Here is a 25,921-nt window from a genome sequence, read left to right as displayed (position 1 = left end):
AAACGTCTTTAATCAAACCTCTAAGGAGCCAGGCCTGTGCCTAGGGCTGCTGGGAACGTTTTTCCATTAGCGCCTTGTCTCTCTCCTCAATGAGCTGCTTTGTCAGAGCAATCTGCTCTTCTAACAGGCGAATGTTCTCCTTTTTCTGATTCTGACGCTCGAGATCTCTGACCACGCCACTTCGCAGCCTCTGCAAACACAAAGGACAGGGTTTATCACAGCCCGGGGGGCGCTGATCGGGACCAACCCCACCCGGGTTCCACCCCTCCCGCAAGGGTCTTCCCACAGCAACTCACCGTGGCTGCAATCTTCAGGATATCCAGAATCACTCCACCAATATCCAGAATCACTACACCAAAAAGCGCCTTATTTACACTCACTTCAGATGGTTGGGTTTACTAAGTGACAAAGCTATTGAGCAAATAAATGCTCGGAGCCTGTAATTCCCGTGCCATGCAGGATGGATGTGATCTAAAAAATCCCTGTCATCTCTGGCCTAAATCTTTACCAAATCAGAATGAGCTCCTCAAAACTTCTCTGCTCGGAGGCAGTTTTGTGACAAATTGGAAACTATTTTAAGAAAAACTGGCATGTGTCTTCATTTGCTTCTTTCTGCTCATGTCTTAATCTTAAAAAAACAAATCCACAATCTGCTTATGCCAAACTCTTGAAAAAGCAAAGCACTTGCCTCACAAATATCCCCTTTAGCCAAAATGTTTGTTATAAATCATGTAAATATATGACACATAAATAAATAAATACATCACGTGCAACACAACACCAGCAGCTTTCAACCTGGGGTGCCACCCCTCAATGGGTGGGAAAAGCTCTAAGAAAATCCCAGCTGCTTCCTCCACATGCTTCTCTCTCTCTTACCTGGACATTTCTAATACTTTGATAATTAGGTGAAAGATCAATGATTTTTGACCCCTTTGAATGATGCCAAAATGCACCTGCAAATAATTTATTTGAAAGCTGACCCCGAAGTCACTTGAGAGGATGTCTGTGACTATTATTTAACAAGTTATCACAGGGTTTAATGCCTCACCTAGCATGCCAATGACTGCACACTTCAAATGCAATCATTTCTCCTGTCAAGATCAACAGAAAGGTTTTGTTTAAGAAATAATTTTATCTTGTTAGAAAATGCACAGCCACACGTGTCTGCCAATAATCAAAACTCTCCAGAAATTAATCTAATAAAACCTGCTCCTTCCCACCAGCTTCCATCAACTGAACTCAGGCTACAAATTACTGTAATCACTGATTACTAGAAATCAGTAATTTGAAACTGAATGCAAAGTTCATGAACTTATTATTATGTTACTGTTAATTAATAACAATAAAGATGTGAGGAGATACAAGGTAACTGATCAACTGCACCAAGAATGTAATCCTTTTTCCTCCACAAAACACTGCAATCTTTCAGATGGTGGATGTATTTGCTTTGAAAATGCACATTTTGCAAAAGACACCTTTAGAATTTGAGACAAAGACCTGAAATAAAAAACTTAATCTTCTCATCTTCCTCTATTATTGGAAGTTAGCCCTACTTGTCTTCTGCAGGCATGAAAAGCATGTGCAATCTCAAAGAACTCTGGGCCTGGCACATCAATTCATTAAAGTCAAACCTTTATTAATCTGCATAAAGATAAACTTGAAATCATTTCTGTGCCAGGACTGTAAAATATCCACATTATTGATTTCCATTATCTGAATAACTGGATCTGTTGAACATGAAGCCACTACTGCTTGACTTGGCCATGAAGAATTATAAAAAGAAAATCTCAGATTCAATTTACAAAACATAAGCTTTGAGCCTTGGAGCTTCTGAATAGGTATTAGCCTACAATGGGATGTGGGTCAAAAAGATCCACGAGGTTCAGGTGTCCCATGAAACAGCCGAGGGTGATGTTTATTCTGCAGCACATGTTCAAAGTACAGCTGCCATTAATTGCAGCTGCAGTTCGGTTTAGGAGCATTTAGCAGCTATTCCTGCCAGATCCTCAGTGCCTCAAGGCAGGCACGAACGAGAGAGCAGACAGCTACACAAATGTGATGTGATCTACCCAAAATATGTTAGGTGATCTACCCAGCACATCCATCAGCTCTGGAAGTGCAGAGCCATTGCTGGCTGCCACTCCAGGATCCCAACCATCCTCTCCTTGCCCTTCAGAGTGCTCTCCCACTCCTGCTCACACAAACCTGCCTCTCCTGTACCCAGACCACTCTCATCCTCCAAATTCCATCCCTCTCAAGCACTGAGAGACAATCTCTTGAGGGGAAGAAAGTACAATCCTCTAATTACAGAATGTATCATAAAGTCCAAGCAACAGCCAGCTGAGCTGAGCTATGGATTGGGAAGTTGAACTCTGGTGGAGAAGGATCAGCTGTGTGCCCTCATATAACCCTGGGCTCATCAGCAGGGTCCAAACCAGCACATCACTGCCCACACAGCACAGCTCTACACGAACACACAGCTTCCAGTCCCATGCAGGACTGCTCTGCTCTAGGACTCACCATGGTCATAGCTGACACCTTTTGGCTGTGGGATCCCCGGCACACAGGCGGCCTGCCAGGAATTCCCCGATTCTTGTAAACATAGCACAGAGAACTACCCTGTTCAATCACCACGTGGTGGTTCTGACAGCTTGCACTGTGCCTGCCCTGGCAGAACAGGGGAGCAGGGGCATGGCACAACACAGGGATGTCTGTCCTTCAGCACAGGGCTGTCTGTCCTCCAGCAGGCTGCATTTGTGGGGCTGAGGAAAAACAGGGCACACTAGTGGGACAGCACAGCCAGACAGGGGAGAGCCCTGGGAACACTGCCAGGGGGGTGACCTTGGCTAGAGGCTGCAGGATCACATCCCCTCTCCATGCTGGCTGCTGGAGAGGGCAGGAAATACCTCCAGCGAGCCTCACCTGGAGCTCCCCGCTGCTATTTGCTCCTGCAGGGAAACGCACAGGACAGCACTGGGGAGCTGGAGCAGCTGAAAGAGCAGGGAAAGCACAGGGGCCAAGGCAGGAAAACGCGGGGAAAGGGTGGCCTGTGGAGAGAGCACCATCGGGGGCAGCGCTGGGCAGGGAGGGCCTCTGGGAGCCGGGCTGGGCACGCACAGTGCCCGCAGCCCCCAGGGCTGGGCACGGCTCAGGCGCGGGCAGGGCCCGGAGCTGCGGGAATGGATGGAGGGATGGGAGGAGGAAAGGAGGAATGGATGGAGGGATGGAGCAGGGACATGTGGGCTCAGGCGGGAGCACGGGGCGTGGCTTGACAGTGGGCGGGGCTTTTGGCAGCGGGCGGGGCTCCGCTGAGCCCGCGGGTGGGGGCGGGGCATGCCGGGCCGCCAGGTGAGGGGGCGGGGCCTGCCGGGCCGGTGGGCGGGGCCGCATTGAGGGCCGGCGCGGGGCCCCGCTCGCCGCCTCCCCCCCGCGGCGCGCACTCACCTCCAGCTCCCGGCGCTGTTGGATGTGTACGGCCGCCACGATGGCGGCGGAGAGCAGCGCGGAGACGGCCAGCGCCAGGCGGGAGCCCCGCGACATGGCCGGCGGGGCGGCGCGGGGCCGCGGCGGGGGAAGCGCCGGGCGGGTGGGGGAGCGGGAGAGCGTGAGGCGGCGCGCCCCGCCCCTGTCGAGCGCCGAGCGCAGCGAGCCAGGCCCGAGCAGCCGAGCGCCGATGCGGGGCGGGGCGGCGGGAGGCGGGAGCGGTTCCCGGGCGATGCTGCTCCGGGACCGGGCAGAAACCCTGCCGTGGGTGCTAAACTCGCTCCCTGCCGGCCTGAAACCCTGCCGTGGGTGCTAAACTCGCTCCCTGCCGGCCAGAAACCCTGCCATGGGTGCTAAACTCGCTCCCTGCTGGCCGGGAACCCCAAAAAACGGGCCTTTGTTCCCTCAGCGCCGCTGGGGATTGGGTGCCCAGCTGTGCCCGCGTCTCCTGGGGCTGCTCCCTGGAGTTTCCTGGCAGCCAACACGAAAAAATGGAATTTTCTTGTGCGTGCAAGAAACATTTCTGGTTTTGTCAAGTGAAGACCACCAGTCCTGCGCTGTCCTCTCCCAGAAATGCCGAATTGCATGGGAGAAGCAGCTGGAGAAAGCTGCTCTTCAATTGTTTGGTTTCTTCTCATTGTTCAGTGTGTGGCCTTAAGGCCTCGTGTTTGCCAGGTTTTCGTGCTCTGAACACAGAATTATTCCATCCTCAGCCCTGTCTGCAGTGGAAGAGGGAAATCAAACACACATTGGGCTGTGAGAGACAACTGCTCACTTTGAAAATTTTAAGAGGTTTATTAAACCTTAACAAAAATGCAACAAAGCACTACATAAGGAAAAAGCTGCAGCGCTGGGAACTGCCCCTCGTGCATTCCACGTGGTCAGTTTGTCTTCAAGATGGATGCTCAGTCTTTTATACCCCTGGGGGTTACATCAGCCAGTCCTGGCCCTTCCCAAAGTCTGTCAGTCAGCTCTTCTTTGCCATTTATTGGTGGAGACTGCTTTCTTCTCACTGGAGTGAAGCTCAGGTGTTGCCATGCCCAGCCCCTAAGCACCAAGCTTTTCCATTCCCACCTGCCCCATGCCAGGGACACATGTGCAGCCTTCTTTGTACCTGTCCTAGACAGCCCAGGCTGTCTGATGGCAACAATACAGCAGGGAAAAGGGAACTATGGGGAGAACAGAGGACATCTAAACTACAATAACATAACTATTCATCACTAAAGCTTTTCTTAATATTCACACAATAGTTATCTTTTAATTGCAAGAGCCAATCATCTCATTATCCATCTATAACAAGACTGATCCCTCCTCATAATACTTTCCATCTCTCTGCTGAATGAACGTGATTAAAGTGAAAGGTGACATTAGTGGGGATGATAATATCCAATCGAGTCTCATGGCTGTGCTCACGGTGCTGTGTTTCCTCTCATTAGGGTTTGTGCATGAGTGCATGTGAGGGGTCCAAGGCCACTGGAGTGCCAAGAACAGGGTGGAGCCTGGTGGATGGGAGCCAGCACAGAACCCCTGGCACTGGGGAAGGTTGTAGCTCCCCCAACTCTACCCAACCCTGTCATTAATCCCTGGAGGGGCTAAAATCCCCAGGGAGCATTCAGGCTGCTCTTTCACAATCTGTTTCTGCCCTGGTGGTGCAGGTCCTCCTGCTCCTCCCGTTCTCCCAAGGGCTCAGCTCCTCTGCCCTGACCCTGCTCTTCTGCTTTGCCCCCTTCCATGCTCTGAGGTGAGAGGAGACCTTTCCCAGGCCCGGATTAGCAGCTGGTCTGGTTTAAATCCCATTTTCCTTTCTCAGCCTGGCTGCAGAAGTGGGGAAGTGATGTGATGGAACTGGGAGGGCAGGAGTGCCCAGAGGGGATGGATGTGCACCAATGGGGGATGTTTTCCTGCTGGGGAAAACCTTCGCAGCTGTTGGTGGGCAGGAGAACACGAGAGAGAAGAATTCAGCCCCACAAACACAAGCCTGGTGGCTGTGTCCGTGAGACTCCCAAACGGAGAGGCAGAGGATGGGCTCAGGCTGAGGCAGAGATGGATCGGGAGGGTTTCTCTGCTGGCGAAACCTGTGCTATGCCCAGAGCTTTGGTGCCCTCTTTCCCGTGCCTGGTTCCTCCTTAGCTGACCCGGGAATAGCGGCGCTGATGGAGGTGGGGCCAACCGCCAGGCGGAAAAGGGTTGGGTCACACCTGAAGGAGACTGGAAAGCTCAAGGCCATTTTCCCCCTGGGCAAACAGCTCAGATCTGGATACTGATCTCGGATAACATCTGCAGTCCATCCTTAGGGGACATTTCTATCCCAGATTTCAAAGAAAATTTAGCTTGTGCAACCCGTGTATGCCTCATCCACCCTCCACGCTCTTTCACATGCATTTGGCACCCTCTTTGATAGGGCTGCATTGCAGGCCCTGTCTCAGCAAGACTCCAATGTTTGTTTCCCTGTTCCAGCCGTTCTGGTGGATCAGGAGGAGTTCTGGCCAGGCTTTGGGGCAGGGGTGGTCACTCTGAGAGGAGAAGGGGTGGCAGTGTCAGCTCAAGCCTGTATGAGCCACCAGAGAATCCAGAAAACGGGCTGCTCACTTGTGGCAAAAGAGAAGGACGGAAGCCTAAGGAAACCCCATGCAAGATGTGGAAGGGGAGGGAGAAAAGTTTGAGCACAGCCCATATTTCCAGGTTTGGTCCTGAGCCACAGCCCCTTCCTGCTCCCTTTGCCCTGTGTAATGTGAGGAGCCAACCTCTCTAATCAAACTGCGAGCTAACAAAAAATAATAATAAAAATTTCAGAAACCATCCTCAAGGAACATTTTCACAAACCTTTCTGGGTTTTCTCCCAGCATTCTGGTGAGGTGCTGGCTATCCTTCCCTCTCTGCAGAGGCAGCTCTCCCTCCCAGTGTGTGTCTGTGTGTCTGTCTGTGTGTGTGCTCACACGGGGAACTTTGCACACACCCAGAGCTCTCCACGGGGACACAGGGGCTCGCCTGCCTCAGTGGCAAAGAAGACAAAAGGAAGCCAAAACCTGAAATCAGCGAGTTCCGTTTGCCCTGTGAAGCTGAGCGTGGCTGAGTGTGGGTGTGGGTGCCTGCACGGCTCTGCCAAGGTCTGGGCTAGAGGCAGGGCTGGGGAAGGGGGCAGGCTGTGCCTGCTGCTGTTAGCATCGATTTTCTCCTTATGGCAGTGCTAATTATAGCAGCAAAAAGAGCTAATTGCCGTGTTGTGGGCACTTTTATCTCACCGTGATACTTTTTCCCCTCCCAGAAACAGAATTATTCCTGTCCCTCCGCAGCAGGGATGGACCTGCCTGTGGTGGTGCAGGCACTCATGGCCCTGGTGCAGCCACCCCGGCCCTGCAGGAAATGTTTCTGTAGGATTTGCTGGCCAGGGTCGTGTTGTTTGTAATCAAAAGTGTGTTATGCAGAGGAAAAAATTGTAATGTGTAACTTTGTAATTCAGAGGCTTCTCTGTGCACAGAAACCGCAAAAGTAGTTTAAATTCATGAAATGTATGTATTAAAAATGCTTTATTTTGACCAGGTCAGCCTCCTTTCCAGGCAGGTGGAGGTGTGCCTGGCTTGGGTGAGTTTTATTTTTTGATGGGCATGAATGAAGTGAGAGCCCTTGGAACTCATCCCCTCAGCACTTGTACAGAAAGAAGCTATGTGAACCTGTTCTCCCCAGCAATTTGGATGAATTTTGTTGCTCCTCCCATTCAGACAAACCCCAGGGCCCTCTGATAGTTCTTCCCAGGGAGCTGGAGTGAAGCAAATCTGATTGTCCTGAGATTTGAATGATGGAGTAAAGATAAAGTAGGGGGGAGATGACAGAATCCTTTACGAGCAAGGAGCGCTGAAACTTTCCTTCCGTTTGCAGGGCAGCCTGTGAAACAGTTACTTTGGATTCTAAATTCCCCCTGCACTTCCTCCTTCCAGCCGAGAGGGCAGGAGCTCCGGGCAGCCGGAGCCGTGCTGCTTTTACAGCCGGGCTGGTGTGATTGCAGTGGGGCAGCCAGCCCCGGGTCACCTCCAGCTACACCAACTGAGCTGTGGGGCTGCCACCGGGCACCAACACCTCATATTGCCCTGGCCAGAGGGGGAAAAGGAGTCCCCAGACACCCCAAACTCCTTCCCTGGCATCACCAGCATGAGGCAGTGAGGAGGGGGGTCTGGATGTGCCTCCCCACCATATCCCTCCCTGGTTTCCCCATGGCACAGTGGGTCCCTGCCCCTCGTTTTGGGGGTGCTGCAGAGGGTACCCGACCCAGGGAGTGCAGCCTGGCTCCCTCCTGCTTGTGCTTCCCCTGAGAGGGGAATGAAAAGCAGGCAGAGGCCAAAGTCTGCCTGCTCAGGAGCAGGGAGAGGATGTAACCCCAGCAGTAATCATTATATTGGTGCTAATTGCACAGACCCTTGCCCACGGGAGGTGGGAACGGCGGCAGTGCTACTGGGAACTGTGGGCAGGGGTGTTGCTGGCTTAGGGCTGGGCTTGTTCTCTCCTGGAAATCATTGTCAAAGGCTCTGGCAGACCAAACCCGTTGTGCACAGAACCCCAAAGTGGTGGCAGGGTAACGCTGCAGCAAGACAGGAAGGTGTGGGGGGTCCTGGCCCCCAAAGCAGGGCGAGCTGCACCCCCAGCCCACACCCTGCCAGGGCTCTCCCACGGGCAGGAGGGGTTCTGGGGCTGCAGCCATGAAGGCAGCAGGGAGAGGAGGGCTCATCTGGGTGTGTGTGGAGGGGCCAGAGGCACCCACGGGTGCTGCAGCCAGCTCTGAGCCCCCTCGGTGGTCAAACCAGAGCTGTAAGGAAAGGGACCCAGCTGGGAGCGGCTCCACCGTGCTCCCATGGCCATTCCCAGCAGTGTGTCTGTGTGTCTGTGTGTCTGTGTGTGTGTGCTCCTCCTGGGCGTGTTGGAGCACATGCTCTGCCGTAGCACAGGCGGGACAGGCAGGGAGTCTCCAGCAGCAGCGCGGGATCCCCGTTGGAAGCGGCCCTGCCCCTGCGCCGGGACAAGGAGCAGGAAAAGTGCATCTCTAACAAGGCAGTGCCTGACACAGGGCTGGGGACATCCTGTCCTGTCCCCTGGGCCTGCCTGGGGCCGGTTTGTGCCCGGGCTGGCATCACCACAGCCTGTGGCCAAGGCTGTCCTGGTGGTCTTCCTCATCGGGGAGGAGCTAGGAGGAGAACCATCTTCTCTTTCTCCTGCTGCCAAAACCCCAGGGAGCTGCTCTGCCAGGGTGCTCAGCCAGCGGTGGCAGCAATGGGACTGTCCCAGAGCACCCAGCTGGGGACACTTACTCCTTCCTCTCTGCCCTTATCACTTCTTTCTCACTCCAACAATCCTGCAAAAGGAGAGCGATGGCAGGGCCAGCGCCTAGCCCCTCCTGGAGATTTTTGAAATGGTAAAGAAATGCTTGAACTCCCTACGCATACAATGGGATTTATGGCAGCCGTCATCCGGCAGGAATGAGGAAGCCTTGGGGGGCCCCAGAGGTGCCATTTGTCCTTGGGGAGGGGACAGGGGATTTTCTACCCCCGAGGTTTGAGCTCGGCGGGGGATGGCAGAGATGGCAGGGCTTGTGGGAGGGGGGAAGCACAGCTTATCATGCCGTGCCAGCTGCGGGAAGCACGGGGTTCAAAGGCACGCTCATTATTTTCAGGAACCTGGAAGGAGACTGACTGAGTCAGCCCGCAGTTGTGGCTCATCCAGCTTTTTTCCACCAGCTTTTCACAGAGAGCTTTCCCCTTGTCTTCCCAAACCCCGACAAATGCTTGTCATCCCAGTCAGTTAATGGGCTTCACATTCCTTCCTGGAGCTCTCAGCCTCCATGAGTGCATCCCAACAGCAGTGCATCCTGGTGGCAGTGCATCCCCATGCATCCCAGTGCCAGGGAAAATGTGTCTTTTCCACGGCAGTACCTCCCATCTGCATGGGAAGCAGACTCAGGCCGAGCAGCAAAATGGGAACAGGGAGATGTGGTGATGATGATGATAATGCAAGGAGGGAAAATGCCTCTCACAAAGATAAAGCCAGGGAGTGGGGTGTCAGCAGACCACCTGTGGTATCCTTTCCACTGCATTCCAGCAGCCCCCTCCAGAGACAGAACTGCGAAGCTGCTCAAGAGGCCAAACCCACCTGGCTGAAGCTCCCTGTGACCTGCCACAGAGAATCCAAAATCCAGACAGCTGGGCAAGAAGGGTGAGAGGCTGCTGCCTCATCTCTTCACTGTTCACACAGCTGTTGGTTTGGTCTCTTGTGAAAGCACCAGGGAAACACAGGGCATTGGGGGCCACCACCAGCACTGACTGGTTACTGGAAGAGGCTGGAGGAGCTCTGACTTATGTGGAAATTTTTGGAAGTTAGAGCCTGTCTGGATTTGCTGGTGTCTAAAAAAGGTGATGTATTTTGAAGCACAGCAGAAACATTCAGAGGCAGTAGCTTTCCTGTCCACTGTTTAGCTACTCCTGCAGGATACTCCTGGGATTTCACTGCCTTTGGAACCTCTGCTGCTGGATCAGGCTGGTAGGAGCACACTGAAGTTCCCAGGGAGGAAACACTGGGCAGTAGGATTGCAGGAAACCAAGCAACAAAAAGCCCCCAAGCTAGACAATGCAGGCAAAGCTGGCAAGGGGCTTCAGAGACCTCCAGAGACAGATGCTCACACAATCACCTTTCCATGCCAGTCTGAGAGCTCAGCGCTCTGCTGGCCACCTTCTGAGAGTGGGCATCTCTCCAAGAGGCAGAGATGCTCCCAGGTTGCTCCCATACTGGTGCTGGACCACGTGTAGGGCATGTGAGGCACACAGGGTCCTGCAGCAGCCCCTTCCCCAAGCACAGGGCCACGGATACCAGTGGCGAGGATGCTCAGGGGATGCTGCAGTCCAGCACCCACCACAGACCTCACAGGGGGGCTGTTTCCACAGGCAGGGGGACCTGTAGGCTCAGTGGGAACCTGTGCTGATGCTGAGGGCCCCGAGGGAGCAGAGCCACAGCGAACGGGCGGCCAGAGGGACGGGGCTGAGCCGCTGGGGAGAGTGGGAAGGAAGCGGAGCCATAGGTGGAGGAAGACAGGGAGACGCCGGGAGTGGCAGGGGCCGTGGGAGGCAGGGAGACAGGAGCGCCGGTGAGTCAGCCTGCTGGGGTGCTTTGAAACGCGGCAGCGAAGCACAGGCAGGGCAGGTTCTGCCGCAGCCCGGGGAGGCATCTCCCCCCAGCTGGCACCTTCTCCATCCCTCCCTGCTCAGTCAAGGAAAGCAGATCACCCTCCAAACTGGGGCAGCCTGCAGAGCCGCTGCTCCCTCCTTCCAAGATAATGCTGGCACGGAGCCACCCTGGCTCCTGCCGCTGCGGTGAATGAAGCGTTTCCTCATCCAAGCAGGAGAGCTGCCAAAACCTGGCTCGGAAGCCGTGCTTTCCAGTGGCCAGGCCCCAGCGCTGCCAGCACACGGGGTGACCGGGGCAGCAGCCTTGCTCTGCCCAGGAGTGCTGACATCCCCCTGCTCCCCGCGGGCCGGTGCTCCCCCAAAGGCCGTGCTTTGGCTGGGAAGGTGCCCTGGGCGAGGCGAGGCGCGGTGCGTGGGGCGGGCGCTGCCGAAACCCGGCTGAGTCAGCCCCGCTGCCGCGGGCAGCACCGCAGCATCCCCGGCAGCGCCTCGGCTCTTCACAGACACAGAGCTCGGGTTTGGTGCTGCTGAAATGGCTCTCGAGGCATTAAAGAGTCTTTTTTTTACCCAGCCCGCTTTTTAAGGTTGTTCATTTTCTTTTATCTAATACGTTCTCTCTCTGATCCACTGAGATCTGTCCAGCAGGTCGGATTGAGGCACACTGACTGCCCTTGGAGCAGTGTTAGTGTTTTATACTAGAAACCACGCGTACTTTATTAACAATAATTTTCTAATACCTATTATTTATGTTAGACAGTCTGTCTCTACCTTAAACCAATCTAGAAGTGTCACCATCACAGCAGAAGATGAAGGACAAGAAGAAGAAGAAGAAGAAGGAGAAGAAGAAGAAGAAGAAGAAGAAGAAGAAGAAGAAGAAGAAGAAGAAAGACAGGACACGCCCAGATTCCTTCATCTTGCCTCTTGAACCCCCATGCTAAATCCCCAAAATTCTACTTTTTCACTTTGTGATAAATTCGCTATCTTTCTACTCAAACTTTTGTGGTTTGTAAATCCTCACACAAAGCTGGTAATTTTTTTCCAAGGGTTAAAATCGAAGGCATGGGTGTCTTTGACTCTGTGCCAAGGTCTCTGAGCCTTTTGCCAGGGTCTTGAGCCCTCCAGGACAGCCAGAGGAATGTCCAAGGTTCCAACACACACAGAGACAGCCAGGTGGAAGGAAAGCCGGGGCTGGAAGCAGCCTGTGTCCGAGGAGAGGGTTTTGTGCTTCTCTGGGGGCTTTCAAGACACAGTCCTCAGAGGTCCTCACAATCCTGCCTGAAAGACCTTATGGGATGCTTGACCTCCACTGGGTAATCCAAGAGGCAGGAGGCTGGAAAAGGCTGCACAGGAGATACTCTCCCTTGCTGTGGTCTTGCCTGGGTTGGATGTTCTGTGAGCCCAGGGCTCCTGGTGGCCCGGCAGTGCCCACCCCTGGGTGCTGCACCGGGCTTTGTGCTCACTGTCCCCCCTCGGGGCGTTTCAGGGAACTGATGTCACACCAGGGTGTGTCCCACAGAGGTCTGGGCAGTGCTTTGACACTCAGACTCTTCCCCATCTCGCCCAAAATGCATCTTGAGAGCAGTGTGAGGGCTCACCAGCCAAGGGGGTGTCAGCTGGGTTTTTGGGTGACTTGCAGCAGTCCAGGTGTGTCAAGAACACTACAGACCCTGAAGATGAAGGTTTGTTTTCCCAAGGGTATGAAGCTGTGGCCTCTCCTGCATGGTCAGTAAACTTGTATAAATCTCCTCACCCGAACTCTGCTGGGAGCCAGAAACCAAAGGTTGCCTGGCCAAGCTGCTCCACCAGCCAGGTTCTCACCTCTGTCTGGCCTGGTTGGGCTCAGAATAATGAGAAATGGCCAGAAAAGTAGGTCCTGCAGGGCAGAGCACCCCCAGGTGGACCTGCTGGGCTCCCTCCATTCCCATGCCAGAGGAGCGATGGCTGGGGACAGGATGCCACTGGGGGCTGAGCAGGAAGGTCCCTTTGCTGGATTCCATGCTGAAGGCATTGCCCTGGCACTGCTGAGGGACTGTGCCTTTCAGCAACACTGAGCTCTGATGGGCTGGGCAATCAAACCCTCATCCCTGCCCAGGCCGTGTCACTTTGCAGCCTCGTGTGCTGATCGTGGTGAAAAGTAGCCCAGGCAAGTAGAAAACAGGCAGGGCTCCCTGGGATCACAGCTGAAATATTCCCTGTTCACAGACCAAACTGAGCTGTTGTCCCCTGAGCAGGGCCTTCCTCTCCTGGGCTCCTCTCATGCCCAGCTCCTTCCCTGGCTCCCTACAGCCAGCTCCTTGCCCCCACTCCCTCCTGGGTGCCACATCAGCAGGGTGATGCTGGCAGTGACATGGGGGCCTCCAGTCCCCCTGCCCCTCGCACGTGGCCACCAATCCAACCCCACACAGGGTTCGTTTGGGAAGTGACTGAGACAGCAACAGGGCTGGTTCTTTCTTTGATTCCATCTCTCCCTCCTCACTCCCAAGTGATCTGAGTGAAATGAAACACATTTGAGCATTTAGTAGTCAAATCCATAAGGGTGGGTCCCACTGTGCTTTGACCCTACGGGGCATTTTGTACATTTAATTTGATTTACACCCGAAATATTAATTTAACGTGCTAGATTTTCTCCCACACCCAAGTAATGCTGAAAATTACACAAGATCCTACAGAAATGTTTGTGCCATTACCTCGTTAGCATCATTATTTATCGAGTTTAATTACAGTGCTGAAGCTGTAGATGCAGCATTGCTCCAGTGGGAGCATGGAAAAGGACGTGGCCATACAGGGATATGTCTGTGGGCTGCCTTGCTCATGACCAGGATCCCCAAAGATCCCCAAAAATCCCATTTCATGGTGCTGCATGTGCCTCCCTGCAGTGCTGTTGGTGGGGTCATGCTGTGAGCACTCCCTCAGGCTCCTCCAGGTTAGCAAATACCAAGGGATGGCATTTGTAGGAAAGTCAGGATGGTTTTCCCATGGGCTCTGGCCAAGCAGCACCAACCATCCACAGTCTGCATTTCCAGCTGGTGGCTCAGCACATAGGCAGCCCACTGTCTCTGGAATGCTCTCCTTCATGGAGCTGGTGCCTCTCCACCCAGCTCCTCTTGCCTTGCCAGAGGCTGCAGGACTTTCTCTCCGCTCTGTGTCTCCTGTGGTGCTGGGCACACCTCAGCCCTGACCACTCGTGTCAAGGCTCCAGAGCTGATGATGATATTATTATTATTATTATTATTATTATTATTATTGTTGTTGTTGTTGTTGTTGTTGTTGTTGTTGTTGTTGTTGTTGTTGTTGTTACTGCTATTATTCCTGATTCAGCCATGCTTGTAACTGCACGTCTGACTTAGAGCACCCAGTGGAAGTGAAGTGTGTGCTCCAGGACCTCATTAAGTGAGAACCTCAAAGCAGGATTTGAGAAAGCCCAGATGACAGTGAAGTCGTCTCAGCAAGCTCTTGGCTTGGGAGCGCTCTGATTAATGTCATTTGCTACCTCTTTTGGCTTAAAAAACAAGGAGTCCTTAAAATAAAAGAAACCTCAAGTTGAAAGCACTGCAAAAAAAAAAAAAAATCAATTAAGCCCCACATAGCTGTATTTTGTCCTGGAGCAAAATCTCAGACATAACAGAAAAATTACATAGCCTGAAAGAGAAAAAGAGAAAGGGAAGGGTTTATGTGCGGTCTGGCTGAGGTATTGCCCGAAGCCATGCTGAGGTGGCTTCCCACCTGGTACCTGGGGAAAATGTAAACTCCCCACAGGAGCAGGGGGAGCAAGTAGGTGCTGGGATACCCTGGTGGAGGTACAGACTGCTGGAGGAGCTCTCTGACAGTGCATCACCTGATGTGGGGCTGGAGCTTTGCCCCTGGGGCTCCAGAACGCTAACGGGGCCATGGGCATCCAGCAGAGCTCTTTCATCTGGCCCTGGTCTTTGAAGGCTGCTCCCTCCAGAGGCTCCATGTCCAGCCCCTGAAGTTAAATCTTGGTCTCAGTGAAACGGACAATGAAGCTCCCATCAATTCCCATGGTCTGTGCTCTGCCCTGTGGGTGGAAAGCGGCTCCCCCAGAAGGAGTGATTGCAAGGCCTCTTCCTCCTTGGCGTGGGGACACCGGGACGCCGCTCCTGGTGCTCATTCCCGCCGCTGCCCCAGCCCGGTGCCGCCTCTGCCGCCAGGGATGAGCCTGGGCACCGAGGCACCGAGTGCGTTTCCACGGCTTTTAGTGGAAAAGCAGATTGAGCAGGAGACGGGAGAAGGGATCCCTGAGTGCTGTTAAACACCCAAGGCCACGCCAGGCGCGGGCTCTGCTCTGCTCGCAGACTTCTTGTGGGTTTTCTTCTGTTTCTTTTGCTTCCTTCCCCAATACCCTAACCTCTTGTGTCTTTGTTTCATTTCCACTTTGGGAAGAGGGGGAAGACGACAAGAGGCAAATAAAAGAAAAAAGAAAAAAAAAAGGGGGGGGAGAGAAAAGGCTGTGACACGTTTTGAATTTTAAATCAATGACTGAAAAAGAATAAATTTATTTTTTCTTTTCTTTTTTTTCTTTCTGAACAGAAGAAAGGCTAGTCATTAAGAAAAGTAATAAGAACTTTCTCTTCCTGCTGCTGCCCCCAGGACAGCTCGGCCTCTTTCCCGGCGCCTCGGCAAATCTTCCCCTCGACAGGAATCCCGGGGGGCGAACGGGGAGCAGCCCCGGCCCCCATTCCCGGCAGGGCATCCCGGTGCGGCGGCCGAGAGAGGGAGAGAGGGGCAGCAGGTCCGGCCCGGCGGGGGCTCCTCCGGCGGGCAGGCGGCAGCGGCGGGGCTCCCTCCCTCCCTCCCTCCCTCCCCGCTTGGGTTTTTGGTTTGGTTTAGGTTTTTGTCGTCCTTTTTTTCTATTTTTTTTCTTTTTTTTTCTTTTTTTTTTTTAATTTTCAGACGTTAAATTCTTTTGCAAACATTCATGCCTTAGGAAGGGCTGGAACAAAGCTCAGCTGCTCCAACCGGTCGGACAGGTAAGCAGACTTGTTGACACCGTTATGTTTGCAGCACGCATGCTCCTTCCCAAGTTTCCTGGTGCATTTTTCTATTCCACCTTATGAAACTTTCCTCCCCCCCCACCCCCCCCCACCCTCTCCTCTCCCCTCTCCTCCCCTCCCCTTCCCCTCCCCGCGCCTCAGCGGCTCTGCCCGGTGCGTGCGGTCCCGCTCCCCCGGACGGCAGCGCAGCCCCGTCGGGGCGGCCGGGCGGGCGGCGGGGCTGAAGCGGCCGCTCCGCTCCGTGCCCAGCCGTGCCCCCTGCCCTCGCCATGCCCAGAGCCTTCCTGGTGAAGCGCCGGAGCCCGCAGCCGGCCGTGCGCAGCTGGGATGGGCTGCCCGACGAGGAGAGAGCCGACACCTACATCCCAGGTACGGCCCGGCGGCCGCCGCCCCGGCAGGCAGGGACGGAGCCAGCGGGGTCCCGGCGCTCCGCGGAGGGGGCGACACGGGGAGGGGGATTTGCCGGGCCGGGGGAGCCCCGAGGGGGCGGGCAGCGGCTTTAGGGAGAGCTGTGCGAAACGCGGCGGAGGGGACAGGGACAGCGCTCCGGGGAAAAGTGCCCGGGCAGCGGTGCCAGCCCCGCTGGGCAGCGGTGCCAGCCCCGCCGGGCAGCGTGTCCCACCCCGGGGATGGCGGGGCGGGGAGCGGATCTGGGGGGGAATGTGTGTGTGTGTGCGTGTGTCCAGGAAGGTGGGAAACCTCGTTTGCATGAGAAAGGTGGCTGGGGGAGGAGGAGGAAGGACCCAGGGCGGCGGGGTGGGGGTGATGTATTCCTGGCCTCCCCCTCTCCTGCTCCTCCTGCCCTTGCCCGGGGTATAACGGGAAGGCGGCGGAGCTGGCTTGTTTGAACTTTGGGACCGTTCGTGTTTGAGTTTCCGATTGCAGCGTGAGCCGGGGATCCTCCCCCGCCGCCAGCGGCCCGCCCGCAGGTTAAACACCGGGGCCCGCCGGCTCCTGCCCTGCCCTGCCCACGGTCCCCCCGCTTTATCGCATCCCCACCCCTCTGCAGGCGGCATCGGCTGCGTGCTGCTGGGCTATGAGGACAGCTGCAGCCTGGAGAGCAGCGGCAGCAGCAGCGGGACCCGGGACGCCGAGCCCAGCGACCCCCCGACGCCCCAGGCTGCCCCCGGCGAGCTGGGCACGGGCGGGGCCGTGCTGCTGGACCTGGCCGGCAAGCGGCCCGTGGTCAGGTCAAAAATCAAGGTAATACCCACACCCCAGCCATCTCTCCTCTGGCAATGAATGGGGTGACCCCTGTTCAAGGTCAAGGCCTGGCTGCTGCCCGGGGACACCAGGTGACAGCAGCAGTCCCCCGGGCTCTCTGTGCTGCTGGTGACAGCACCTGTCCCGCACACCGAGGTGGAGGCCAGCCCGCTGTAGGGCGGCAGCGGCAGGGAAAGCCTCGTAAGCGATGTGCCACAATCTTCCAGTGCCCTTTGCCTTCTCTTATCCTTGCCGGGGATGTGCTGCCCCTGACCTGCTTGGCTCGGGTCCCACGGGAGCTCTGAACCCAGGCAGGAAGGAGCAGCCCTGGCAGCAAGGAGTCGTGCCCCACAGTGCGTGGGTGGATCGTGTTCCTTAGCGTGGGGCCTCCTTAAAAGCTGCCTGCTAGGCTGTGCTCAAGCCTTCAGCAAGGAGCGCTGGGGTGACCCTTCACGCTGCCCCCCTCCCACCATCACCTATCCAGAAAGCAGCTAAAGGTTCTGCTCCATGGCTGTGAAGGCCCATTGCCACCTTGCGGGCTTGGGTGAAATGGAGCAATCATCTGTCCACTGATTTTGCTGAGGGGCAGGAGCTCTGGCTGCTCCCTGGGCAGAGCCAGCAGAGCAGCGCAGTGATTTCCCTCCTCCCAAGGCTGGGAGAAGGCAAATGGTGCCCCAGGTCCTCGTGGTACCTGAGAATTCAACACCGAGCGAGCTCCCGATCTCTCCGTGAGCACCCAGGGTCCCCCCAGCAGAGGCAGAGCCAGGCCACCCCAGCGCTAGGCAGGAGCAGATGTGTTTACCACTGCTAGTTAACACCTCGTTAAACCCTGGCTGCTGCTGTGCGGGATGGAGCTGTAGAGATTGCCATTGTCTGTGCCGGGCTGACAGCTTTTCAGTCGCCGTGTGCTGAAGTCCCGTGATTAGGTTTCACCCCGATTATACGCAGCTGCTTGAGGTGGAGTCATAGCCCTGTTGCCCAACAGATTCTTCCCAGATGGCTCCCCCTCCAGTTTCACACCTCGTGGTTTCACAGCTGCCGGGCTTGTTTTAAACTTTCTTTACAATTTCGAGTAGCGTTGCTTCAGTAGTAAGTAAGTAAGCAGAGGAGGAGGACCGGGAAAAATAACTGGCTCTTCAGGAAAAATAAACCCCAGACGTGTTCCTGTCCCTGTGAAAAGCCCGCCCTGCTGCTGTTTGACTTTAACCCACTTTGTATAATTTAACCTGGGCTGTTTGTGACTGTCACAGCAAAACCTTTCAGCACAGCTGGACTTTTCAGCCGATGGATGTGGTCCTGTCTGCTCTGCTGGCTTTCCCTCATCCCTGGCGTCTAACAGGGGGCATGTCCGTGTGTTCCACCAGGATTAATTTAACCAGCAGCACAGTATCTACATTTTCCAGGCATTCCAGATCTTCCCAGGAGCTGAATCATCAGTGTCTTCTTTAGTCAAGTTATGTCATGGTGTTGGCACAATGCTTTTGGTGCCAGGAGTGGGAATGAGATTACCCCCTAATGTCACTTTGCTGTTAATTAACGAGGCTGAGACACCAACGGGGGCGAGATTAGGGCAATTGTTTCAGTCTTTGCTGAGTCAGCACAACGTGCCTTGGGTTTATCTCTCCAAAACCACCTTTTTTATCACTGCTGGCTGGTTTTTGAGGGATCTGGAGCAGTTGGAGGTGTGACTAGTGAAGGCAGCACATAAAACAGCTCTCTGGCACCAGAGAGGACTTCCCTTCTCCATCCAGGGTATCAGCTGAGTGCAGGAGCAAGAAAGGTGCTCAAAGCTAAAGCCCTTGTGTTCACAGATGCAGCCAGATAAGGGTTGCTACCCCTGGAAGGAAACCACTACACAGAATTTGTTTTAACCCCTGAATCCAAGCTGGCCAGAGTTGCCTCAGTCCCAAAGTGTGCACATGAAGTCCTCCACTTGATCGCAAAGAGATTGTGAAGGTTTCACCCAGTGGGAAAATCCTGAATGCTTTCACTTTTCATTTTGAATATTATCCCCCCCCTTTTTTTTTTTATTTTTTAATGCCACAATAAGCCCTGCTTGTTTTGCTTTATTCCTCCTGCTGGTTCATCCCAATGCTCACACAGTCCTCTCCCACTCCCCAGTTCACCACGGGCACCTGCACCGATGCTGCCCTGCATAGCTGCGAGCTGTGTGGCAAAGGCTTCCGCCTGCAGAGGATGCTCAACCGGCACATCAAGTGCCACAGCCAGGTGAAGAGACACTTGTGCACCTTCTGTGGAAAAGGCTTCAACGACACCTTTGATCTGAAGAGGCATGTCCGGACCCATACTGGTGAGAATGCGATCCCTGGGACCGGTGGGAGGCCATGGGAGAAGGGGTGGGATGGGACAAGGGCAGGGAGAGGGTGAGGGTAACCTGGTGAGATCATAACACCAAGACCCGGTTAACAACATTTGCCAGAAATAGTGGGGATGCAGTGGAGAAAAGGGGAAGACAGAGTGTGTGTGGTGTGGAAAGAGAAGAGTCCTGGGAATGATGAAATCTGAGGAGAATTATTCCAATCCCTGTGAAGCAGTGAGAGTGCAGGACCCTCCGTCCACACCTGGTGTAGACACAGCCCCGTGCTGCCATGCCTGGGGCAGCAAGGCTGGGATAACCCCCCCTGGATAACCTGCCTGGGATAACCTCCCAATAACTTACCAGGGATAACACTCCAGGATAACCTGCCTGGGATAACCCCCCCCAATAACCTGCCTGGGATAACCTGCCTGGGATAACCCCCCCAGGATAGCCTGCCTGGGATAACCCCCAGGATAACCTGCCTGGGATAACCCCCCAATAGCCTGCCTGGGATAACCCCCCCAATAACCTGCCTGGGATAACCCCCCAGGATAACCTGCCTGGGATAACCCCCCTAATAACCTGCCTGGAATAACCCCCCCTGGATAACCTGCCTGGGATAACCCCTCCCAGGATAACCTTCCTGGGATAACCCCCCCCAGGATAACCTGCCTGGGATAACCCCCCTAATAACCTGCCTGGAATAACCCCCCCTGGATAACCTGCCTGGGATAACCCCCCCCAGGATAACCCCTCCCAGGATAACCTTCCTGGGATAACCCCTCCCAGGATAACCTGCCTGGGATAACCCCTCCAATAACCTGTCTGGGATAACCTCCCCTGGATAACCACCCAGGATAACCTGCCTGGGATAACCCCCCTGGATAACCTCCCCAATAACCTGCCTGGGATAACGACCCCGGGACAGCAAATCACTGCAGTTATCCGTGCAGGAGCTCGATGAAAAAGCTTTGCCCTCTAGAGGCAGCGAGCAGCAGTTTCCTGGGGATTTTGCCGTTGGGAGCCTTCCCAGCTGATTGCTGTGCAGGATGGTTTTTGAGGGATCTGGAGCAGCTGGAGGTGTGACTAGTGAAGGCAGCACATAAAACAGCTCTCTGGCACCAGAGAGGACTTCCCTTCTCCATCCAGGGTGTCAGCTGAGTGCAGGAGCAAGAAAGGTGCTCAAAGCTAAAGCCCTTGTGTTCACAGATGTAGCCAGACAAGGGTTGCTACCCCTGGAAGGAAACCACTACACAGAATTTGTTTTAACCCCTGAATCCAAGCTGGCCAGAGATGCCTCAGCCCCAAACTGTGCACATGAAGTCCTCCACTTGATCACAAGGAGATTGTGAAGGTTTCACCCAGCAGGAAAATCTTGAATGCTTTCATTCTTGAATGCTTTCATCCCATCAGGATGGGATTCTGGCTTGATTTTGGAAATGTCTGGAGGAGCCAGAGTGTGGTTCATGCTGTGCCTCCCCCAGGCTGCAGGATGTGCTGTCTGTGGCCACACTGCTGTGGGGTCAGTTCCTGAGTTCATCCCAAATTTCAGTGGTTGTGTTTCTGTTGCCCCAAATCCAGCTCAGTTTTCCCAGAACTTCTTACCCCAGCCTGGAGCAGGGAGAAGGCTGCCAGTTTGATTGGCTTTTTTCCTTTTTTTCCTTGGTGGAAGCAATGGCTTAAATAAACATCAACCCCATCCTCTCCAAGGGCAATGCTTCCTGGTTGGCCAGGCTGGGCTTTGACTTTGCACTGTTGGGCACCCAGGAGGTACATCCACCACATCTCACAGGCACATCCCATCTTCTCAGATGTGTGGTCACCCAATGGGAGCTGGAGATTATTTGGGCTTGCTCTGCAGAGCCCCATTAACCAGGTGAACTGCTAGAAGTGACACAAGGATGTTGGTAGGCAGGAGCTGTTTCTTAGTAGTAGAGCCCCCAAAACCAATGGCACCTGTTTGGATGGGAAGGCACTGCCTGGAGCCAATGTTTTGGGCTGTTTGGGTTTGTTTGCAAAGCTTTCATGTGGGAAGGAAAGCTGCCACTGGGGTATGGCTGGAGTGTGGAGTCAGTGCTTCCAAAAGAAGTGATTTTTCAAGCTGTTCCCTCATCAGAGAGTCAAAAAATAAACCCAAGAGAATCTCTGGTCAGAACAATTTAAAATGATTGCTAAATGATTTTAAATGGTTCCTAAGTGATGAAGAGGTTGCCACAGCCCTAATGGGCTGTGCCAGCCTGGCACTGCCCTTTCTGTGCTTGTGTTCCTGCCTGTGGAGTGCTGGAGAAGGCACCAAGGATGGTGGAGGTTTAAATTGCCTTAAAATGAGCACAAAACTGCTTTTTGTGTGTGAATTCTAATGAAGGCTTGGGCTTTCTCTCCAACTGCAGTTTAATGAAATGAAGCAATTTCACATCAGCAGGCATTAGGAAACTTCTGTCTAGATAGTTTAATCTGGTGCACTGGGATAACCTCTTTTAGCTAAACAAAAATGCAGTTGAGATGCTGCTTATTGGAACTTCTAATTAGCTAGGATTTCTGGTGGATAGACCAGGTCCTGACTGGTAACTTAATGCAATCACAAAATTAGAACTGTCAGAGCAATCTGTTTTACCCATTTCTGCCTGGCTCACCATAGGATCTTCCAGACCCTGGCATTCCACCTTCCCTGGGGAAAAGAGGGGTTTAGGTGACTCCTTTTATCAGTTTTAAGGGTGGTCTTTGCTTGCAAACTTACTGATCTAGTCTAGTAAGCAGAATTCCTGCTGGTTTAGGTTCTTTCAAGTGTTGCTAAATCCTCAGCTCTTTAAGCACTGGGGGAGTTGTTGTTAAATCAGTGTTGGTTGGTGGTAAAATTGATTTTTGTGGTGTTGGTTGTCTAGGCTTTCAAATCACAAGCCAATTTCTTCTCCCTCCTCTGGAAACACACAGAGTTATTTCTTTCATCTTCCTGCACTTCTCTAGAATTTGTAATCTCAGTCATCAAAACTGTATGGTATGAAAGTACTTGGGATTGCTGCTGTTCACTGAAGCCTCGTTAATCCAAAAGAGAAAAATTAAAATCTTACCAAGACAGAAGTTTTCATTCATTATAAAAGCTGAAACAGATAGTTTTACCTAATCACAGGATTTCAAACAGGATAAAAATAAAAAGTTTTAAATATATATATATATATATATATATAAAATAAAATAAGTTTTGCAGGAGTTGATGGTTGCTCCCTTAGGACCAAACCACTGATGGGCACCTGTTATCCTCAGCATCTGCTATCCTCAGCATCTGCTGGGGATAACATTCCTAGGTTTTCTATGCCTAAATATACAAACCCATAGCCTGAAAGGATGATGTTTTGTTTAGAGAGGCAGCTCCTTGGGCTGCTGGATATCTCAGCAGCTGATGTGCCAGGGCCTTGCTCTTAGCAGGCTGTAGGAAACAAGACACAGGTGATACAACAGGTGACACAACCTATTGCATTTGCAAGGACCCTTGTTGGCAGGGAGGAATGATGCGTCTGACTCCATGTTCTCAGAAGGCGTAATATAATATAATGTAACGTAATATAATATAATGTAACGTAATATAATGTAATATAATATAATATAATAGTATATAATATAATAGTATAGAATAGTATAGAATAGTATAGAATAGTATATAGAATAGTATATAATATAATAGTATAGTATAGAATAGTATATAACATAATATAAAAGTATATAATAGTATATAATATCATAGTATATAATATTACCTCATATTATTGTATGTTATAGTTTATTACATTATATTAATATCATACCATATCATACTATATTATATTATACTATATTATACTATATTACATTACATTATACAGAAAGGATATTTACTGAATGTTAAAGATAATAATGAAAACTCGTGACTCTTTCCAGAGTCCTGACATATCTTGGCCCTGATTGGCCAATGAGTGAAAACAACTCACACCAGAATCCAATGAAACAATCACCTGTGGGTGAACAATCTCCATGTGAGCACAACGCAAGAAAAGCAAATGAGACAATCATTGTTCTCCTTTTCCTCTGAGGCTTCTCAGCTTCCTAGGAGGAAAATCCCGAGCGAAGGGGTTTTTCAGGAATGCCACAGTAACCTCTGTCTTTCCCTGCCGCAGGCATTCGTCCCTACAAGTGCGAGGTTTGCAACAAGGCCTTCACGCAGCGCTGCTCGCTGGAGTCTCACCTGAGGAAGATCCACGGCGTGCAGCAGCACTACGCCTACAAGCAGAGGAGGGACAAGCTCTACGTGTGCGAGGACTGCGGCTACACGGGCCCCACGCAGGAGGAGCTGTACCTGCACGTCAGCGGCGTCCACCCCGGCAGCGCCTTCCTGAAGAAAACCTCCAAAAAACTCGCAGCTGTTCTGCAAACCAAACTCAGCCCTGTGCTGCAGAGGAACTCCAAAGAGGAGGGCAAGGACGAGTGACGCTCGCCCATGCTCGGCAGGAATGAAGTTTGAAGTTTACATGCAGGACTACGGATCTTATTTTTTTAAGAACTATTTTGAAAGGAACGCCTGAAATTAAAGGGATGCTTTTGTTAACGGGACTCTTGATGTTGGTAAAACCTCAGTTTGACAGAAATATTCCCATTCAGACTTTTTTTTTTTTTTTTTTTTTTAATCTGGCCAATAAAAATGGAATGCTTGCAAAGGCTGTCGCCTCTCGGATGGAGTATTTACTGAACTGACATTTGGGCAACCTGTTTTCTGTCAGGTCTGAACACCCCTGACAAATGAGTTCACCTTTCCCCAGGTGTATTTGTATTTTGTAAAGTGAATAACTGCTACCTCCCATGGAAATTACTTATGAGAGGTTTGGGTGAAAAGTGTTGGGTAAGAGTGCTGCTGGCACGGGGTTCTATGCAATTGAATTATCGAAGTGCCTTAAGAACAGGAGTGTGTTGTGTCATCCAGTGAGTTACAAAGTGCAAATACCCTCAGCTCTGTGCCCTGTGCAGCCTGCTAACAATTTATGGAAGTGTGATCCAAGGTGAGTTGAAACTCTTCCCAAAGGGTGCAGAATGTTTTCTTCTCAAAATTTCTCCACTATTATTCTAGGGCAGACTTTTGGTTGTGTCTTAAGTACTTGAAGCCATGAACTTACTTTTATCATGTTGATATACAAGTGAAATCTTAGCTCTGGTGGTCCTGGACTTGCTGTGCTCACTTGGAGGATTATTACCACATCTCTCTAACATACACCAACAGCAACCCAGAAACCCAAAGAAAGCACTGTAATGATTGAAATTAAGTATTTTCTGTCATGATGAAATGCAATTTTGTGCATATTTTATGGTGAGTGTGTATGCTTGTTTTTTTTGTTGTTTTTTTTGTTTTTGTTTTTGTCTTTTATATTCAAGTGCCTGTTCATTAATACAACAATGCAGTGGGAAGGGGGACTGAGCCTGTGTCTGCTTTGGGAGATCTGTGCAAAACTGCAGGCATCAATCTGGCTGCTCCTCTGTGACCACTCTAACTGTAGAAGGCTCCTCCCACTTAAGTCAGGCTTAGTCAGGCCTTTCACAGTCATTGCTGCTAAAACAAGACATTTTGAGCAACTTTGCAAGAATTGTGGAAAAAAAAAATCTTTTCAACTTGCTTCAGGTTTTGTACAGGCACCCACTTGGGTTTTTGTGGGGAAAAGGTTCCAGGGGGTCTTAAAGCATTCCTAAGGATGTTAATGCTTAGTTCAGCACAACTGTTGGTGCTTGAGACCTTGAAAACGAGGATAATAAAGTGATGCTACTGTGTTAAAACAAACTTATCCAATGTAGTAGGAAAGTTTGTAGAATACTTTAGTAAATGGGAAGTTGCTGGGAAAAAAACCCAAAAACATCTGAGGTAAATTAGAAGATCCTGACTTTGCAGAAAGCTAAAGCTCTTACACTGACCCCCAGGTCTTGTAACTGAGCAGTGTAAAGGGAAGGTTGCTCACTCTGCAGTGGGATTCATGTTCACCTGACTGCATGGGATTTGTGTGCTCAGCTCTGCTGAAAGCTCAGCCCTTCCCTGGCACAGCAGAGCTGGGGCTGAACCCTTCCTCTCCAGCCAGAGCCATGTTTTGGGAGTATACCTGTGTGCATGGGTTGTTTTTTTATCCCTCCTGCACCACGTGTTGCTTTGGCTCTCCCTCCAGTGTCAGTGCCACAGCACATCCCTGCTGAGAGAACCACAGGCACAGAAAGGATTCACAAAAAAGAGAAAGGGAGCAGGTAGCAGGCTGCCACAGGGAAAAAGCCATCCTGTATGGAGAGTGAAGTTCTGGCTGTCAGAGCTGGAGTAGCTGCCCTGGCTGCCCAGCAAGTTTTTCTGCAGAGGACAGACAGTGCCTGTAGCAGTGCCCAGAGTGCATCACTTCAACAGTCTGGCAGCTTCATTGAAACTGCTCACAAAGTGTCTCTGGGTGTGTGTGACACTGGTGACAGGCACCTGCCAGTCCTGTACAGGACAAGCCAGCTTGTGCTGCCCCAGCACTGCTCCACAGTTCAGCCAGGGGTGCCCAAGGCAGCAGCCAGGCTGTCAGAAGGGCCACAGTGACTCCCAGCACTGCTGTCTTTTGAAGGCTGTCTGCCTCCTCCTGGCTCCATGAGGTACAGACTCAGCTGGGACTGAGTTTGCAGACTGCCTTTGCTGGCAGCCTTCCTCAGGCAAGGGGTTCTGGCTGATTTTCTTGAAGCTCAGGGGTTGGTCATAATTTTATTTGTAA

The 25,921-nt window shown here is 52.5% G+C and overlaps 2 protein-coding genes across 2 annotated transcripts; one reads left to right on the top strand and one right to left on the bottom strand.

Annotated features, from left to right (window-relative positions):
- Nucleotides 1-40: 40 nt before the first annotated feature.
- PET117 (PET117 cytochrome c oxidase chaperone) lies at nt 41-3,558 on the bottom strand. The gene is made up of 2 exons (XM_066546254.1): nt 3,445-3,558; nt 41-190 (listed from the first exon to the last, which is right to left on the bottom strand). Exons 1-2 carry the CDS (start codon nt 3,538-3,540, stop codon nt 41-43), a joined length of 246 nt encoding a protein of 81 aa, XP_066402351.1. The 5' UTR covers nt 3,541-3,558.
- Nucleotides 3,559-15,770: 12,212 nt separating this feature from the next.
- Nucleotides 15,771-23,640, top strand: OVOL2 (ovo like zinc finger 2). Its single transcript, XM_066547793.1, has 4 exons — nt 15,771-16,027; nt 16,668-16,861; nt 18,983-19,172; nt 23,330-23,640. Exons 1-4 carry the CDS (start codon nt 15,928-15,930, stop codon nt 23,638-23,640), a joined length of 795 nt encoding a protein of 264 aa, XP_066403890.1. The 5' UTR covers nt 15,771-15,927.
- The last annotated feature ends 2,281 nt before the right edge of the window (nt 23,641-25,921 follow it).

Source organism: Molothrus aeneus, chromosome 3, assembly GCF_037042795.1.
Source record: "Molothrus aeneus isolate 106 chromosome 3, BPBGC_Maene_1.0, whole genome shotgun sequence".
Taxonomy (NCBI): Eukaryota; Metazoa; Chordata; class Aves; order Passeriformes; family Icteridae; genus Molothrus; species Molothrus aeneus.
The sequence above is the reverse complement of the archived record's forward strand: the minus strand, read 5'-3'. Positions and strand labels throughout refer to the sequence as shown.